Raw genomic sequence first — 19,650 nt, 5'->3', positions numbered from 1 at the left:
GATATATTTTTCTTCTGTGCAGCCTCTCTTCTGGTTTAGGAATAATCTGTTCTTTTTCAGTGAGAATCATCTCAGTGTGGCAGGGAGAGCTTAAGTACCGGGTAACCTGCTCACAAGCTCTCTAAGTTCTGTGCAGCATTTTGGGTGCTTTGTTCACCTGGATGTTCTCAAGGACCAGAGAATCTACATCTAAACCCTTAATTTTAGCATTGCTCTCTGCATTTTCAAACATATGCAGCAAAAATTCAGTAGTCTTTTTGGGCCACCAACTCTGTGTCCAGCCCCACTGTTTGGCCTGGGCATACCTCCCAACTCCACTATTGTAAGGACAGAATGGCACACATTGCTTCTGTAAAGTGACATGGCCTGGGCAGTTTCACAAGTGTTCTTAAAGTGAACAGAATGATTTGAACCTCTTGATTGCATGATTTTGTGGGGTTTTCTGGGTCAAGTGAATAGTAAACCATTTTCAGAAGTCACCTCAGGCTGCTTTTGGGAAGAGGAGATCATAAATTGATGGGCTTATCATTGTGATAGCTTTGAAATTGAATTTTAAAAATCCACAGGTATGAACCGTGTTATATTTTAACATCATTAATAGGTTATTTGCTTTCTTAGGTCTTTCTAGGACTGAAGAGTCCAAATCAGCTAGCTCTTCCCTACAATATTATTTTCTCTTCTCTATACAATTATTTGGACTCATTTGAAATATTTTAATTTTTGGTGGTGTTGTTATATCATGTCTATTTGTTATTTTCACCTATTATGGTACATTAAACAACCTCTGTGTTTCCTAGAAGACTATCACTTTTCTATTTTCTCAAGTCCTTTCTTGCTATTGATTGGTGGTTGATTTATTATTTCACCACTTTTGTTAGAAGTGATAGAACTGAATTTTTTCCCCTTCTTGTTGCCTCTTTCAAAATAAATAGGTCGTAGTTGCTTCTCTGGGGGATTTTGTCAAGGCAGAAGTTTGGGAAGAAGGATGGTGTGTCCTCCACTTGCATTTTGGTCTCTTGGACTAAGGTCACCTGGCTGACAGCCCTGGTCTCCCAGGAAAGCTTTTCCTCTCTCAGTACTTTAAAGTCACAGAAATAGGTTTCAATTGATGTTTGTTGTTTCTTTTGAAATACTTCTCATATTGATCTTATAGTGGAAGATTACTGACTTAGGTCTAATAGTCTGCGATATCTTTGCAGGAAATACCAGAAATAATCCAAATGCTGGATTGTTATAATCCTCTGTTTTTATCATTAACTAGAGGCCTGGTGCACAAAATTTGTGCACTGGGGGGGGGGGAGGTGAGCTTCAGCCTAGCCTGCACCCTCTCCAATCTGGGACCCCTTGGGGGATGTCCGACTGCCGGTTTAGGCATGATTCCCAGATCGGGCCTAAACCGGCAGTCGGACATCCCTCTCACAATCCAGGACTACTGGCTCCTAACCACTTGCCTGCCTGCCTGCATGATTGCCCCTAACTGCTTCTGCCTGCCAGCCTGATCGCCCCCTAACTGCTCCCCTGCCGGCCTGATTGATGCCTAACTGCTCCCCTGATGGCCCGATCGCCCCCAAATGCCTTCCCTTGCTGGCCCAATGGCCCCCAACTGCCCTCCCCTGCTGGCCTGATCTCACCCCCAACTGCCCTCCCCAGCTGGCCATCTTGTGGTGGCCATCTTGTGGCGGCCATCTGGTGATGATGTGAGGGTATTGCGTGAGGGCGCGAGGACCACCTAGGCTTTTATTAGTATAAATGAAATTTTTACTGATTTGAGACATGGATGGATGGTCTCAAATATCACCTCTGGCTTAATCAGTACGTGCCCTAAGTGCCACATAATGAGTTTGCAACTGTTTTAAGATAAACCGACTTTTAAGTACAACAGACCATTTCTCCCTCTTTCCTTTTTGCTTTCTTTTCTTTATTTCTTTCTAACTACCAGTAAATTTTTTTAAATATGAAAACATTAGCTGAAATTTTGGGAACAGGTTTCCCATAGCTCTACCTTTCCAAAGCAGCTGTTTTTATTTTTCATGTCCACATATATGGATGTTTCATGTGATTAAAATAATATTTTATATGATTAAAATTATAAATTTATAAATTTTAACATTAAAAAATAAGTCCTAGGGCTCTGAAAAATATTCTGTGGGAAAAAGGATGAATATTGGGAATTTCAGCTACATTGAGTCGAGCTGGGTTGTCTAATTTCAAAAACAATCAGATTCAAATGATTAAAAAAATGGGGTATTCTAAGATATTTCCAATTTACCCCATTGTTTGCCCTTATTCTTTGAATTTTATTGGATAAAACTAGTTCAAAAATAACTAGTACACTTTTGCCTTGTGTGTAGTATGATAAAAACAGAATGAGACTTAGATGGAGATCATGTTTGAGTTTTCTTTTCCATCCCTCACTAAGTATGTGATCAGGACAACATTCTTCAGCTTTTTGAGCTTCAATAGGGATGAAAATTATTAAATTGCAGAATACTTTAAGGCTTCAATTTAAAATGCCAATGTTGAATTTACATGCCAGGCTAAAGTTTGTGATTACATAGCAACATGAATAATTAACATGTTTAAGTAATTTGTCTTTTCTCTGTAACTATGGTTTGTTAGTAGTGTGGTGAATGTCCTTTTGTATAAATTTTGGTGGTTTTGATACATTGGGTAGGTTGTATATGAACTTCAGGATCTTATGAAGCAGATAGGCCTGTCCAAGAATGCTTGTCAAAGATTACTTGATGGTGAGTGGCAAGGCAGTGCTGATGTGTTTTAATTTCTATTTGAGTGTCCTTTTTGATGGATCACACCATAGCCATTTAGCAGCCCATTGACACCTTTAAGCAGCATGTAAACATTCCTCTCTCCCTGCCAAAAATCACATCTACATCATAACATGAACTTGTTCCTGATTGTAAAAATAATACTTGGAAAATAAGAAAGCATAAGGAAGAAAATATAAAAATCAGATTATCTCCCTCTAATAGAAATAACTATTACTGTTTATTGTATTGCCTTCTAACCTGTTTTTCTCATCATATAACTATTTTGCTTACCATGACAGGTGGGTATTTTCCTATGTCCATCTTTACTACTTTTCTAATTCAATTTTTAGAATATATACAATATCATAAAGTAGCTGCTTAAGAAGGATAAAACTACTTCTTACAGAGAATCGAAAAAACTCTTAAGTATTAAAAATACTTTTTAAGCTGAAGAGTTAACATACCGAGGAAATGGCAGATTCTGTTACCTATGCTTTGCTTGGAGAGGATGAGGATGTGTAGAGAGTCCTCAGTGATCAGTGTGGTACAGTGGACAGAGCACAGCTTTAGACTGGGGCTGAGTTAAGTGAATACTAGTTCCATCACCTACTAATTGTGTGATTTTGGACAATCGCTTAGCCTCTCTGACCTTTGATTTCCTCATCTTTAAAGTAGGATGAATACTGCCTGCCATTCAGGGCTACTGTGGGTTTAGAGACAATGGCTATAAGTAAAGTGCCTGGCCCATTATCTGAACATGTTAGCCAGAGGGTAAACAATAGTCAGAAGAAACCCAAGACTTATAAAATTTAAACATACATTCTGGAGAACATGTTTCAGCCATAAAAATAAGTCTGTTATAAAAATATCTATTTGTATAATTCACTATTTCCCTTTTTTCTTATAAATATAACTAGAGGCCCGATGCATGAAGATTTGTGCAAGAATGGGCCTTCCTTCCCCTGGCTGCTGGCACTGTCTTTGCTCCAGCCGGAGCCACCTTTGCCTTTTTGCTATGGCCCAGAGCCGCCTTTCCGCCTTCCCACGCTACCCAGAGCAGCACCGAGCCTGCATATGCAAATTAACCCACCATCTTTGTTGGGTTAATTTGCATACTCACTCCTGATTGGCTGGTGGGTGTAGGGAAGGTATGGTCAATTTGCATGTTACTCTTTTATTAGTGAAGATACTGCCAAAAGAGGAGTAAAAATATGATGAAAAAGTGCTACTGTCTCAAAGATGATCTGTGCTCTGGTAGGATCCTTACTTGTGAGCTCCAGCCAGCCCTGTGCAGGCTGCAGTGTTCCCCGAACACCCCTACTGAAGATGCAGCATGACTGGCCCGGGTTAGGTTTTGAGGGTTCACCTGTGAGTTCCCAAGGGACATTCACAATCCAGGGCAGTGTCAGGTGACCTTGGCTGCAAGAGTTCCAATTCAAAAAAAAGCAAAAACCTTTTCAGGGCACTTTTTAGAAAATAAGAATGAAAATAGCTTTAATGAGCCCTGTAGTAGGTGCTGGGGTAAAATATATGAATTCTGAAAACTTAAATTGCTTATTGGACATACAAGAGTAAGTGAAAAATTGGCTATTCCTTTTAGCCAATAACAGGTTAAAGCCTGGGTGTGTTTGAGGAAAACCAACACTAATCTAATTTTTATTTCCACATTAGACTGCCAAGGTAGAGTAATCCACAGGTTACAGTTGCTCATGTCTGATCTCAGATGAGTCAGAGATGTAGACACAGCCCAGACAGGAACACAAGTAGGGTGGTGGTAAGTGTTGTAATGGATAAAAGTATGGTGTTTAGCAAGTAGTTAATTCTTATAAGGGAAACAGGCCTTCCAGGCTCAGAAAACTGTGACCAAATGCAGGTGTGTAGCCTAGTGCAGGCCAGAGAATGGAAAGTAACTAGTTTGTGGAGGGCATAGGAAGGTGCCAGGAGAATGAGCTCGGAGCCACTGCTCTGGTACTACATGTGACTTTTACCAAAGGTGGCAAGATTTTTTATTTCCATTCCGGAAAAATGTCAAGAATGTTACACAATTACTAAAAGCCAAAAGAATAACAGAGCCAGTCAGTATAAAATAATTTTTAAAACACTGAAAAGACACAAAAAAATATACGCTGGCTGAAACAGACCAATTTTTAGGAAAGCAGACAGTGTCCTCTTCCAGTCGCATTAGAAGGCGATTGCTTCAGAGAGGAGTTGACTCCGCACCCCACATCAGAAATGTAGCAGCGAGATGAGTAACCTAATGCACACAGCTGAGTGATCTGCTATGACCTGTCATGCAAAGTGTGCAACTCTGTTATGTTCTCAACCACTGCTGCTCCCTGAAGTTTCAGAATTCACCACTGACTTGATTAAAAGTCACTGTTAAGAGAGAAGTTTATAGAAAGGTAAACATACACACACACACACACACTTCTCTTTAAAAATCAGGACAATGGTAAGAAACAGTTTGGTGGGGGCAAAGGCAGGAAATACTCAAGTACTGTAAATAGAAGAGTGATAGCATAAGACTCATGCTACTCTTACTACACTTTCTCATAACGATTTCCTGATTCTCCCCTTTTCTTTAAGCACCAGATAGGAAGTCAGGAAACTAGGATCAGATCCGTATAATTTCCTAACCATCCACCTCATCTCAGACAAGTCTGTGCTTTTCTAGCCCTCAGTCTGCGTCTCTCAAATGAAAGGATTTTCAAATAGAGCTGCTTCACAGGCCATTCTGGAAGATGAGGAGGGCCTCCTGCCATCCCTACCCTTCTAACACCAGCTTTGCTTTGCTTTGGGTTATGAATGAGGGCTGTTACAAGGATTCGATCACTTCTTAAAAGTCTGAAAATCACTGAACTGGATGATCCAAAGGGCATATCCAGCTCAGAAACAATTGCCACATGTGTGGAATGGGGATAACAATAGGTCCATTTCACACGTTATCTGAGGGTTGACCAAGATGCATATGTAGCTCAGAGCATAGAACATAGGAAGCATTCGGTGAGTTAGTTATTGTTCTCCCCAACCCCAGATTGGTCCCTCACAAGTAAGACTGCATTTCTTGGCTCTTTGAGTATAAAATGACCTGAAAAAAAGGCCTAAGCCAGTGGTCGGCAAACTCATTAGTCAACAGAGCCAAATATCAACAGTACAACGATTGAAATTTCTTTTGAGAGCCAAATTTTTTAAACTTAAATTATATAGATAGGTACATTATTATTAACCTTTTGCACTCGGATGTCAAGTGTGACTCGACACGGTTAGCATTAGAATAAAGGAATCAAGAAAAAAGCAAGCGAGTGCAAATTAGGGTACTCCTAAGCTGGCCTTTGCTAAAAACTCAAGGGGCCAAAGAGCCGTATGTGGCTCGCGAGCCGCAGTTTGGCGACCACTGGCCTAAACCATCTGTTTTATACCCCAAATCCTGTAAAATGTCTTGGATATTTAATTTGAGAATTTATAGCATAACTATTTTATTTCTATTTTTTGTACATTGTTTTTCCTCCTACAATTGGAAATTTTCTTCTTCTCCATTAGATTTTTGAAATAATTATGACCAGATGCGATTATGACATTGCACATACCAATGTCTTTCAGGCTTGTCAGCTCCTGGGAAAGTGACATCAGCGTCCACTCTCTGACCCTGCCCTCTGCAACCTGCTTGGAGCTGCTGTTGTTATTATCAAGGAATAACGCCACGCTGCCTCCGTCCCTGCGCTGTATGAATTCCTTTCAGGTAAGGAATTGTTCCTACCAGGGTGTGATTTCGCAGTTTTACTTGTAATTGCTTTCTAAGGAGCCTGTCTTTCACAGGAGGTAGTCCACAGAAACCCAGATTTTCACATCGTACTAATAATAAGCATAATGCATGTACTGCCTTGTCTGTCTCTTTTTAAACAAATGAAAAAATGGAGGCTCAGAATTCTCTAGGCAGTTGTGCAGTAGTGATGGAATCCATCTCTCTCTAACTCCAGGGTTTGTTCCCTTAATCTTTCCTGCCTCTGAGAGAAAAGGCAAGAACATTTGACAGAGACACTTGTGAATGCCACGTCCTTTTTCCCAGATTTGCCCTAGAACAGTGGTTCTCAACCTTTCTAATGCCGCGACCCTTTAATACAGTTCCTCATGTTGTGGTGACCGATGGTCTTAGGCGACCCTGCTAGCTGTTCTCAACCTGTGGGTCGGACCCAGTCGTGACCCACAGGTTGAGAACTGCTGCTATAGAGCCTAAGACCATCAGAAAACACAGATATTTACATTACGATTCCTAACAGTAGCAAAATTACAGTTATGAAGTAGCAACGAAAATAACTTTATGGTTGGGGGTCACCACAACATGAGGAACTGTATTAAAGGGTTGCGGCATTAGAAAGGTTGAGAACCACTGCCCTAGAGCAAGGATCTGCAGGTTGCAGTCAAACTGCCAAGTGGATGCTTAACAGTGAAAGTGTCCTACTCACTCTCAGCACCTGTTCCCTCTCTCCCTGGTCCCACCATCATCACTTTCCCACTCTCCTGGGTATCTGTCTCTGCTCAAGGTAAAGGACAAGCAGGACAGCAAATATGGACCAACCAGCAAGAAGACTCCCTCCCTGGTAAGCAGCTAATTGTCACTGAGGTGGCAAATGAGAATGAAGACATTTGTCACTGAAGTTGTGACCCAATAGCTACTGAGTGTAATTGAACGTATCAATGAGTCCTGACAATGGAAAAATATTCACAAACCTTCTGAGCCTGGTGAGAAGGCCACATGCCACGGTGAGAAATGAGTCAATGTGTGTCAGTTCTGCTTCCGAAGGGTTGTGGGTGTATCCTAAGATAACTTCAGGATCAGTGTATATTGCTTGGTGCACCTCTGTGTTAAAACAAGACATGAATTCTTCTATGAATTATAGCTCAAAAAATTGATTAAAAAAACATAATTGCTGCAATCTAATTTGCATCCATATTCTCCTGGTAATTTATTATATTGATTATCTCTGTGATTTTCTTCCTGATACAAATTTCAGACTTTGGCCATGGTGTACCTGTTTGTATTTATCATTTATTACTCAATTATCAACTTTAATACTGGACTCAAGGGACCTTAGAAAACACCTTATGTTGTAGGAGAGGAAACTGAGACCCAGAGAGATGGATTGAGCTGGCCAGGGACCACACAGCATGTTAGAGACAGAGCTGGAGTCCCCTGGCAAATGCCCAGGTAACTGCATCTACCACCTGAATACAGTACTCGCCCAAGTCTTGGGAGGTGGAGGGTGTGTCAGTGGTAGATGGAGGCCAGTTGTGTCTATCTTGGAATATCCACATCATCCCTTATTCTGTAGTAATTTATAATTATTTATTTGTATGCTGCCCTGAACCAGAAATGGTTTAAAATTCTATCAATCTTTCTTTCTTCTAAATTTTGCTCTTGGGATTGAACACTGGCTAACACAAAAGTTTATATATGCCCACAAACTTTTTTGAAGGGAGGTTAAGAAACTTAACAATGGTTACCTTTGGGGAGTGAGGCTGGAAGACAATTATTTTTTATTCGTTCCCTCATGTACGGTGTGAAATTTTTATATGATGGGTGAGTGGGGAGCCAGAGAGATGACTCTGACTTCAAGGACTTTACACAGAATATTGGGGAAGATGGAACCATCATCTGTGTGTGATATAAATTGAGAATAATTATATTACAAAGTAGCCTCAATGCAAGTCTTAGAGATGAAAGGTGAAAGAGGAATCTAAACCGGGTGTGGGGGATTTGAGAGGAGGCTCCGTCTGTATTTCTTCTCCCTGAGACGAGGCAGGCGACCTTGCTGCCTTTGAGGATCTCAGCTCGGGCTCATGTCAACGCAGGGGCAGGAAAGCCTGCCCTGCTCTTGGTGGCATTAGTGTCTCCTCTCACCTCTAATCACGGGAGCTTGTAGAGCTGTCAGCATGTTAATTACTGAATGACCCTCTCCATTAGTGATTGTACTTCCTCTGGTCTCAGTCCGTTTGCTGGATATTATTGTCAGGAGCACAAACACTTGCCCGATTTCAAAGGTACAGAGAAACTTGTCACAAATTCCTGGACAATGTCTGCTAAGGAGATTTTCCCCTGCTTCTGGCCCTGGAAAGACGCCTTCATATTATGGCTATACCAGGAATCGACTTCCCTATGCGGGCCTTCACTCCAAAATAGAGGATTAGTGAAAAGGGGAGGATGTCTGTCAGGATTAGAAAGAGAGGCCCTGCTTCTTCATCTTTGTCACACCCCCTTAATCATGTACTATCAGAGCAAGGACCGGGGCTGCTCCTTCTGCCTGTGCTTGGGATTTACTTTTTCAATTGGGAGCTACTTTAATGCACTTCTTTAGAGTGCTGTACTGGCAAGAGCTGTAGAATAATAGAATGACATTTGTCAAAGATACCATCTTTACATTTCCCGTTCTCTTGTATTCCAGGCCGAGTCAGTTACTGTGAGCAATGGTGCTTTTTTCTTTTGCTTTTTTTGTAAAAATGTGATTTTCCATTTCTGAGGATTCAAGTGGCACTCCCACTTGAGCCTTATCACTGCCAAATCCCAAAAGGAGAGGTTTATCTTATTAATTAGAGCTATTAACATATATGAAATTGTAACTTCTTAAATTACAGCATAACATTTCTCTCAAGCCAACAGGGATACCTTTGAGTGGATTTGTCATAGTTTGGACTTGCACTGGGTTGCATACCTGAACATGCCTGGTGTGAGTATGAGCGGAGAGTCTGTAGGATTTGGTGGAGAATCACTGATGTATTGCTAGGCACATACTAGAGTTGTTGTTGCCCCCAGGAAGGATGGACTTAGCGTGTCACAGTCTGTTAAAACTCTTCCATGACTTTTTATTGCAATGAGAATAAAATCCAAACATCTGAACCTGGCCAACAAAGCCCGCAGCAGGTGTCCCTGCCTCGCCCTTTGGCCTCATGTCCTGCTCGCTCCCTCTCCCTCTGTTCCAGCCACACTGGCCTTATTTCCTGCTCCCGGCACAAGCTGGTTCTGGCCGTAGAGTCTGTGTACTGGAGGTTTTCTTTGCCACCAGGAAGTGTTCTGGACCAGATTTCAGATCTGGACCTTCCTTCTTTCAGTCTCAGCTCAGGTGCCCCCTCCCCTAAGAGGCCTAGCCTGACACTCCTCATCGAATCCCTCTCTCCCCATCAGCATATTCTATAACCTTACCTTGTTCATTTATTTGTTCTTTTTCCTCTTCTGAAATGTGTGTAAACTGAAAAGAAGGAGAATGTCTGCTCTTGTTCAATATTGTGTCAGCAGAACTTAGAACAGTGCTTGGACAGAGAAAGCATATGGGCTGACTGGCTATGGTGGGAGGATACACAAATAGAGCGCAAATCGGCATGGCCGCTTGACATTCTAGAGATGTCCAGAAGATGGAGCTAGTGTAAGCCGCACACACTCCGGGGCAGAAGCAGAGCCCTTTCCTGTTGAGACAGGGTGGACTCCACAGGTAAGTTCGGATTGGAGAGATGTGGGCAAGGTTGAGCACAGTGGGTATCTGCACTGAAATTCCAGCCTGGGGCTTTGTGCAGATGAGAAAGGCTGGAGGAAGAGTTGAGCCTTTGGGAAGAGCTGGCAGGAATCAAGATAAGCAGAGTGACTAGTACACAGGACTGGAGACCACAGTAAGGAAAAGGGATGATGCCCGAGCTTTGATGCCAGAAACCCAGGCAGCGGGATTGAAGGTTCGGGAACGGGGCAGGTTGCAGGCTGTGGCCCTCATGACTGCTGCCAGTTTGATTCGCACTGAGTGCTCCAGAACTCCGGGCTGAGGTGGCAGAAGGCCATTTCCATATCCATTCTGCTGGATGGCAAACCCGCTTCTTAACCGGTAATAGCAGCTTTAAATCTGAATGGCGTGGAGCCTTAAGAGCAACCGGGGTGGATCCAGGATTGGGCAGGGCTGCGAGTTTTAATTACTAGGCCTTTTCCTTGGAATCCTAGATTATTACTATAGCAGGAAAGACCAACTAGTCTAATTACCTTACTTTTATAGATAAGGAAATAGACCCCAGAAGGGTAAGTTGATATTGGAGACTAACTGATTCCTATGCTATGCTTTTTGTGCTCACAAAATGCTGACTTCTCTTCAGGTATGAAGGATATTATTTTTCTTATTAGCATTTCCTTATTCCATGGGACACAGGTTCCTTAGGACAGCGGTCGCCAACCGGTAGTCCGTAGACCACTGGTGGTCAGAAAGGTTGGCGACTGCTGCCTTAGAATACATAGTAATTATAGAAAATAGTATTTAATAATTATGTGTTAATAATGCAAATTTAAAGGCTAATGTTTATTTAGTGCTTTCTGTTATCCTGGCACTGTTCTCAATGATTAGCTCATTGTCATGAAAAAATACCATGAGGAAGGTATATTATTATTCCCATTTCACTTGTGCAGAAACTGAGCCAGAGAGATTACCTCCCCATGCTCTCACAACTAGTAAATGGAGGAGCATAAGGTACAGAGCTTGGCCCTAGAATCCCCTGCACTTAATCACCAGGTACTGTTGCCATTTAAAATAACTTTAGTTAAACTAAGATTTTTTTTTTTTTTTAATTGGTCTTTTCAGTGCCTTTCATATGCGTGTAAGGAGCATTGTGACGCTTGCTAGTTAAAGAATATAGTTAATATTATTTCCCAGTTGTATTTGATACTACAAAGACTTTTTCTAGGGGCATTTAATGGAATTAATGCTCTGAGAACACAGATGGGGAGACACTATTCTGTCTGATAGCGAAAGATTTGGATGATAAGGCAGAGTACTCACCTCCGTTCTTCCCTGCAGTATTGCTTATCTCCAACAGAAGTAACGCTGCATGTTTAATTGGTGATTATCAAGAGGATATAATTTTTTATTTTTTTTATTTTTGGTGTAGACAGCTCTCTTCTGGTCAGGGCCACCTCGGTGAGATGGTACAACAGGAACGAGATTTTCCTTTGCCATTTCTTAGTACACAGTGAGTCACAGGAGATGCCCAGCAGGCCCTGGTTGAGCATTGCTTTCCCAGTCTGCACCTGCTTCCAGTTCTATTGCAGTTGGGTCTCAGCCACTCTAAACACAGTGTAGCTAGGTAGTAACATGCCAGAGGGTCCCATTAATAGATTGAGTCCTCTGGCTAAACTCTGTCTCTCTCCTAACTTATGACTTGACTTCCACTGAGAATTCCCAAGAGGAATCTTCCTTGGAAACTTATATTCAGCTGAGGGATAAGGAGTGTTCCATAGCCTTGGGCCCTGAGCTGAGGAAACCATTCTTGTCCACTTCCTGACCTTCTCTCATTAACGCTCGCTCCATCCAGCCGCTCCCGGCCATCCAGATTGTGTGGATGGGATTGTCCAGAGCGCAGAGCCCCAGAACTGAAGCTGCTTCTTTCCCACAGGTAGATGGCTGCATTCCATAATAAGTTAAAATGTTTTCACAGACATTGTATATTTTTTAAATCCTCACAACAACCCCTATTTTGAAGGTGAGGAAAGTAGGTGATACAGGCAGGTTCACGTAGAATGTAGTTAATACTGTTTCCCAGTACTCTGCCTTACTATCCAAACACAGGGTGGCGTTTCCAACCTGGGTCTCCTTATTTGTTCCACCTCATGACAGTTACGTTAAAGAAAACACCGAGGGGCCCCATTTAACAGTCCTGGGTCTTTACATACTCTCTTTGCCATTAGGCAGCAAGTGTCTCTTTTACTAACATCACCCTTTAGAGAACCACAGCCTTCAGCCCTGGGAGCAGCGTGGTGACATTCTCCAGCGTCATAGATTCTGAGCTTCATCAGAGTGCAGGTTTATGCATATGCTGTGTGGTTGAATAATATGGTGAAAATATGTAGAAAGGAAGAAGCAAAGATTTATAGAGCTTATTTTTTACCATAATGGAGTTGCTCAGGGGTATTTCTTCAGCTCTAGATGGATTTGAAATCATACACTGTTCAGTGAAGAAGGGTGAAGCAGATGAACTATCTTGAATAAGGGACTCATTCCAGAGAAAAAAAAAATTCTTAATTATTTTACTTGTATGCAGTTTGATTTTAACTGTAAAAAACACATATTCAACTTCTCAATTGTTCAGAAATGAATAATTTTGCAAATAATTCCCCTATTCAGCTACTTTTTTTTTTTTTTACTACTTATTATTACCTATATCAAAAAGAGGGAGGAAGTAACACATGAAAATTTGGTTTTATCATTTGGCCATTTGTTGGTATCTCAGGGGAAAAGCTTTGATTGTTTAAATGTTTGAAGTTGTAGTTTAAGCTTAAGAACTTTTTTAAAAAATGTAATCTACCGGGGGCTCCAAGAAATTGGTAAGTGGAGGCCTTTACAGATCAGTAGCAACAACGGGGCTACAGAGAAGAGAAAGTGAAGTTTCTATCTCTACACCATTTTTTTTTCTATTCTACTTTTAGACATCGCACTACATAAATGGCTTTATCTATTATATGCCATGTTCATCTCTAGGTGAATTATAGATGTAATTATCTTTTTTTTTTTAATCCTCATCCAAGAATATGTTTTCATTGATTCTAGAAAGAAAGGGAGAGGGAGAGATAAACATTGATGTGAAAGAGACACATCGATTGGTCGCCTCCCCACATGTGCCCCGACTGGGGAGTGGGTTAACCCACAACCCAGGTACAAGCCCTTGACCGAGAATCGAAACTGTGACCCTTCTGTGTTTGGGACAACACTCTAACCACTTAGCAACTCTGGCCAGAGTGTCATAATTATATTTTAAAGTAACATTTTATAAAATGATTATAAGAAGACAGTCACATGATAACAAATGGGAAAATACAGAAAAGTGTAAAGAAAATTAAAAATTACTGGGAATAAAATAGAGTAATTCTTGTTAGTGTTTTTTATGTATGCTCATGTATCTATACACACAGACACAAATATGTTTTAGTATAAAATTGCTCTTGTTGGAGATGCTGGAACTCAGTTACTGGCAGTATTCTGTTCTTTCCTCTGTTTCATCTTGCATGAAGTCATCCCCCGCCAAAGCTGTCAAAGGCACTATGTACTAGTTGTACCGGTTAATAATGCGGATTTTTTTCAATAGATGGAGTTACACATATGTTGATATATATGCAATTTGATATGTATGCTATTTTGTTGTATTGACAACAAGCTTCAAAACGTTATATGTCAAATTTGCTGAAGGCGTTAACATCATAGATATTTTTACACTTAAAAATGTCGAATTTTGTGCCAAAAAGCATTTGCGGGAAGTTTTAATTCATTACTTTATTTTGAAGAAAAGTGCTGCTGAATACTTCGGGAAGCTTATGGTGAACATACTCCATCTCAAGATACTTGTGAACACTAGTTTAAACGCTTTAAAAGTGATGATTTCAATGTGAAAGACAAAGAACGTCCAGTTCAACTGAAAATGTTTGAAGACCAACAATTACAAGTATTATTGGATGAAGATATGTGTCAAACTCAAAAACAACTTGCAGAAAGATTAAACGTTGCTCAACAAACAATTCTGATCCTTTACAAGCAATGGGAAAGATTTTAAAGGAAAGAAAATGGGTGCCACATCCACTGAACGAAAGACAAATGGAAAACCGAAAAGTCATTAGTAAAATGTTGTTTCAACAGCACGAAAGAAAGTCTTTTTTGCATCGAATTGAGACTGGCGATGAAAAGTGGATTTATTTTGAGAATCCCAAACGCACAAAATCATGGGTTTGATTCAAGTCAACCATCAACACTGACTGAAAGGCCAAATCGCTTTGGAAAGAAGACAATGCTCTGCGTTTGGTCGGATCAGTAAAGTGTGGTGTATTATGAGCTTCTAAAATCAGGTGAAACCGTTAATACTATTGCTACTGACAACAAATAATCAATTTGAACCATGCTTTGATCGTGAAATGACCAGAATGTTCCAGAAGACACAGCAAAGTAATTTTGCTTCATGATGACGCACCATCACACACTTCAAAACCAGTTAAAGACACGTTAAAAGATCTTGCCTGGGAAGTATGAACCCACCCGCTGTATTCACCAGACCTTGCTCCTTCAGATTACCACTTGTTCCGATCGATGGCACACACACTTTCTGAGCAGCACTTCAAAACACAAAGAAGTGGAAAATTGGGTCTCTGAATGGTTTGCCTCAAAACAAGAAAAGTTCTATTGGGACGGTATCCACAAATTACCTGAAAGATGGGGAAATGTGTAGCTAGTGATAGACATTACTTAGAATAAAGCACTTTCAATGTTTCTCTTGAAATTATTGTGTTTTCTTCGATTACAAAATCCGCCATTATTAACCGGTACACCTAGTAAAAGTCCTGTTGTTAGGTGACAGTGGATGGGGAGGGAGGCTGTGAGCCATTCCAGGTGTCCACGGGTTGCTGTGAATGTGATCAGGAGGCAGGTAGACCTGCAGGAGATGGGCAAGCGCCTGCTAGAACTTCACCCAGCTCTCCTGGAGATCTAAGTGCTAGTTCCAGAGAACTGAGAGGCGGGTTGTTGACACCCTTGGTCCCCGAGGTATGTCAGTCTCCTTCCTGCTAATGCCTTTGTCCTCAGGGGGCAGAGATAATCCAGGACTTGAATGCTACTCATAATATTTAGGAAATCCAAGTCTCACAGGTAGTGATTACTGCTCTATTTTCAGTCTCTCTCCTCAAAACAGATTTCTGAGAACTGCCTCAGCAATTTGGGTGTGAAAGGATGTTGCCGCCTTCATTCCTTTTTGCCCTGTGAGGTGTTCTGTGGTTTGGGGAAATAAGCAGGCATCCTTAGTTTACTACAGCTCTGTAGTCTGGATTCTCCCTTCCTCTTCCTCCCTTCCTACTGGTCTCTGCTGTTTTGCCATCTTCTTGAGAAAATGTGGAGGACGGGGCCAAGCAGAGCGCCAGCTCATGTCGCCGCCACATCACATCGATCAAGAGGCTGATCGTGCTACCCAGATTCCCCGCTACACGCCCTGCCCCTCTGAAATCTCCGTCTACCACGGACTTGGTTCCCAGCCTTCCCTGACCTTCACTGTGAGGAGCTGCACTTGTTAGGGGACCCTGATTGCGCCAGCGGTGCTCTGGCTTTGGCCTTATTGAAAGAAGCAGGGATGAGGTAGAGCCCAGAAAGTCAATGAATCTGTCTTTCCTTTTGTTTGCTTGTTTTTAGTAAATTAACTTTTTCCTCCCTGACTTTAAAGGAAATACATACTCATGACAGAAAATCTGGTATGTTTTTCATTAGCAAAACAATACTTAATTGTCGTTTTAACCTAAAATATAGAGTCTTAAAATTAAACCAACTATTACCTAGCCCCTTTCAGTCCTACATGCCTGGTGGGGAGAGAAGGCCTGGCGGCAAGGCCTGCCAGAGCTGAGCAGCCTCTGTGATTTGAGGCCACTCACTACCCTGCACCTCAGGATTAACTCTGAGATGGGAGTGGGGAGGGCTGGAGGGCAGATAGGTTTGTCTAATTCATCAGCGACAGGAATAGGCATGCGCTGGTTACTAAATGTCAGTGTCCATGGGAAGCCTGTTTAAGATTCGGGTTTCTGAGAGATTCTGCATCAGTGACTCTGCAGGAGCGCCCGGAATCTGCATTATGGCTAACATCCAAAGTGTTTCTGATAAAGGTTTTCAAGAACCAAGGTCAGAAACACGTATATGATAATAGAATATATTCCCACCGAGGTGGAAAACGTAAAGAAAACGTGTTTGTTTGTTTTTTAATTATGACAGACACCTAGTTACTAATTCAAATAGCTCAGTTATTTTTCTCTTTTCTTCACTTTTCCTTATGCACCTGCACTTACCACATACCTGACTGTGAAGTGAACTGAGCCACCTCAAAGTTCGTACTTTTTCTGGTGCTGTTTTCTTCTACTGTGTTCGCTCCCTTTCACACTCAGGTGCTTGGTGGAGCCCGGGTGTCAGTTACCTCTGAGTTGTCTTCCTGCCATGTGGTGTGGACACCTGGCCTCCAGTGTCTCCCCGTCTCAGGTTCCTCCCCCTCAGGGATGTGCAGCCCCCACAGCCTCTCTCCTTCCTTAGCCAGCCACTCCCCTCGACAGAGGACACTCAGGGTCTGGTCTTAAATCTGCCCCCAACTGGACGCCGCGTGACCCTGCTCTAGCCCAGTAACCTCGAGGGGTCCCCATTTCTTTATCTGTTCAATGAGGGGGCTTGGGTTAAATTATAAAGTTCCTTTTAAAGTAGAACCACACAGAGTCACTTTGTTCCCAGCTGTTCCTAATTTATTCACCCAGGCTGAAGACTGTAACTGTATTTCTTAAAGAGACTAAGTCCTGATTTCTTTTGAACATCTTGAAATTGTTTAACTGTTGAAAAGCATAGATAAAACCCCATTACCTAGAGTGGTTTTTTTGTGTGTGTTTTTTTTTTGTTTGTTTATTGGTTTGTTTGTTTTTGCTCTCCAAGAGAATGGAGTTTACATCCTTGACCTTGCTAACAGCCACAAAAAAGGGTCACGAATGACGGGATTACAGGGCTGTCTGGCCCTGGTCTGGCCCTGGGCTCTCCTGCCTGAGAATCCCACCTCACTCCTTCCTGTCGGGGCAGGCAGAGAGAAGTCAGTGTCAGGTGAGCTGTGTCAGACAAGAGGCAGAACCCAGGAATGGTCTTTGGACAGAATGCTCTCCATTTCTCTGCTCTCCCTCAGCTTCTTCCTCTTCGGGTCCCACCCTGTGTTTCTGACTCGGGGTCCTGGTCCTCATTGAAACATCTGTGGCTTGGGAATTTTCCAGTGGTTTTGCATTTGCATTAATTTTATTTGTAGATGTGGTTATTCTGGGAAAGTTTTCTAACTGGAGCTATTAAGAGGACTTGGTTGTTTCCCACACACTGAGCATGGCTGTGTCCAGTGGCGCGGCTTCCTGGTGGCGGGTCCTGCTTCCTCGAAAAGGAGGCTAGAGGTGTGTCTGCTTTTAGAAACAACATGCCATCAGGACTGGGATGGCTGGACTCGCTTCTCCCGTGAAGGAAGCTACTGTGCTGTTGGCAGGAACTTTTCTGCCCAGCGGGGCAGACAGCAGCCTGGGAAGGGGGCCAGCCTGGAAGGGAATGATGGGTTGGAAGGTGGAATTATTCTAAGCTTCCACTGAGAATCTCTAGTAAGGATTCATCCCTGCAGCAAAGTGAGAAGATTTAGAACAGAAAAGGTGTTGGGGAACTGGGCCAAAGGAATTATGAGGAACCAGAAGCCAACTTACTGTCCTTTTGTTCCTCTCTCATAGACCTGATATGTGATATCGAGGTGGGAAGCGCGTCTGGTTTCCGGTCTGGGCTGCTATGGCACCTGCAACCAGTGTGACTGGGTACTAGTCACCTGCCTAGATCCCAGGTTTCTCATTCCTCCAGCTCAGAAATCCACTAATGCTACGTTTTAGTAGTCGAAGGGCTCACAGTAGTGTGAGAGCTTATGGGTTAAGTGAGCCTGGGGAAAAAAGGCTGGCATCCAGTGTAAGGTTAGCATCCCCTTACAGGATAGCGCATTTCTTCTTTCAATCTGGAAGTTGGAAGTGATGGCTGCAGAGGTTGCAAAGGAAGGATTATGCTGTGGCAGCAGGGAATTATTTCTGTAGCTTCAAACAGGGCTTCATGCAGTCAGCGTCTGCAGTTAGCTTTCAGTAGAGTAAGGCGGTTTGATCAATCCGTGGTGAACGAGAGGTTATCTGGTGCATTGTTCAAAGATCTAATAACAGAACACAGACTAAATTGGAGTAAAGAATTGGCCGAGTGATACTTAGGTGCCAGTGCCTTTTCTTGTCTCTTTAAAGCTGAGAGTAGTTCTTTATAAATAATAACATTTATCCATAGTCCCAATGTTTCTGACTCTCTTCCTGCTGATCATAAATTATTGTTGTTGTTTTGCCTCATTTAACTTCAGCTTGAAAATCATTTATTTGTAAAGGCAATAAACATTTGAGACATTGCCCATTTGAACTGTCAGCTGCTTTTCAGCATCAATACCACCCCCAAATATACTAATGTTTTTAGCAGAAATTAGAGCCCTGCAAACAGAACACGTGATTGTATTTTAAATAGGTAAGTTAGCTCTGCTTACATTATTGTGATTTCTAGTGTAGCTGGACTTAGGTCTACTATCACTTTATTTATTTTTTTTTAGTGATTTTTTTTTTTTTTAAGAGAGAGAGAGTAAGGGAGAGAGAGGGAGATAGAGCTAGAAACATCAGTGAGAGAGAAACATCATCCATCTGCTGCGTACTGCACGTCTCCTCCTGGGGATCAAGCCCAAAACCCGGGCATGCGCCCTGACCGAGAATTAAACCGTGACCTCTTGATTCCTGTGTTGATGCTCAAACACTGAGCCACACTGGCTGGGCTACTATCTCTTTATATGCATGTGGAGGGGAGTATATGTGTTTTGATTACCTTACTATCTTTTCTTCTTTTTTTCTATTTCTTGTCCTCTGTTCTCTTGATAATTTTTCATCTTTTTTTATAAATGTATTTTCTGGCTTGGAAGCAGTAGCATACAGTTTTCTTTTTTTAGCGGTTACTCTTACATTTTTTAATTATATAAAGTGTAAAGCTCCCTAGTAAAAATAAAATTTTTCAGTATCTTCACCTTTTTTAAACAAGCAAGAATCTTATCATATTTTAACTGTCTATTAAGCACATTCCTTCCCCTCACCCCCTTCTTCCCCATTATTCTGTACTACTTTTGTTTGTTTCACTTAAAAACAAATGTTAGTTATTAATTTTAAATATATTTTAATGTCCAGTACTCAAATGCATATCAGTTTATGTGCTTTTTTGTTGTTTTTTTTGTTTGTTTTTTTTCCTGAATCTCATATCCTTTAGTATTCTTTTCACTGATGGTCTGTGAATGG

The 19,650-nt window shown here is 41.8% G+C and overlaps 1 protein-coding gene across 6 annotated transcripts in view; it reads left to right on the top strand.

Annotated features, from left to right (window-relative positions):
* UBE3D (ubiquitin protein ligase E3D) overlaps positions 1–19,650 on the top strand; it is a 145,120-nt gene that overhangs the window by 77,063 nt on the left and 48,407 nt on the right. For 4 of the 6 annotated variants that reach the window (XM_054722386.1, XM_054722384.1, XM_028160850.2 and 1 more), the window contains one exon: positions 6,369–6,507. The exons of 1 other annotated variant lie outside the window; for it this stretch is intronic. In XM_054722386.1, the coding sequence (XP_054578361.1) occupies positions 6,369–6,507 (139 nt within the window). Of the gene's footprint in view, positions 1–6,368; positions 6,508–7,309; positions 7,530–19,650 lie in introns of all 6 variants that reach the window. One more of the 6 variants, XR_008557278.1, reaches the window with a different exon arrangement.

Source organism: Eptesicus fuscus, chromosome 10 (genome assembly GCF_027574615.1).
Source record: "Eptesicus fuscus isolate TK198812 chromosome 10, DD_ASM_mEF_20220401, whole genome shotgun sequence".
In the NCBI taxonomy this organism is placed as follows: domain Eukaryota; kingdom Metazoa; phylum Chordata; class Mammalia; order Chiroptera; family Vespertilionidae; genus Eptesicus; species Eptesicus fuscus.
The sequence above is the reverse complement of the archived record's forward strand: the minus strand, read 5'-3'. Positions and strand labels throughout refer to the sequence as shown.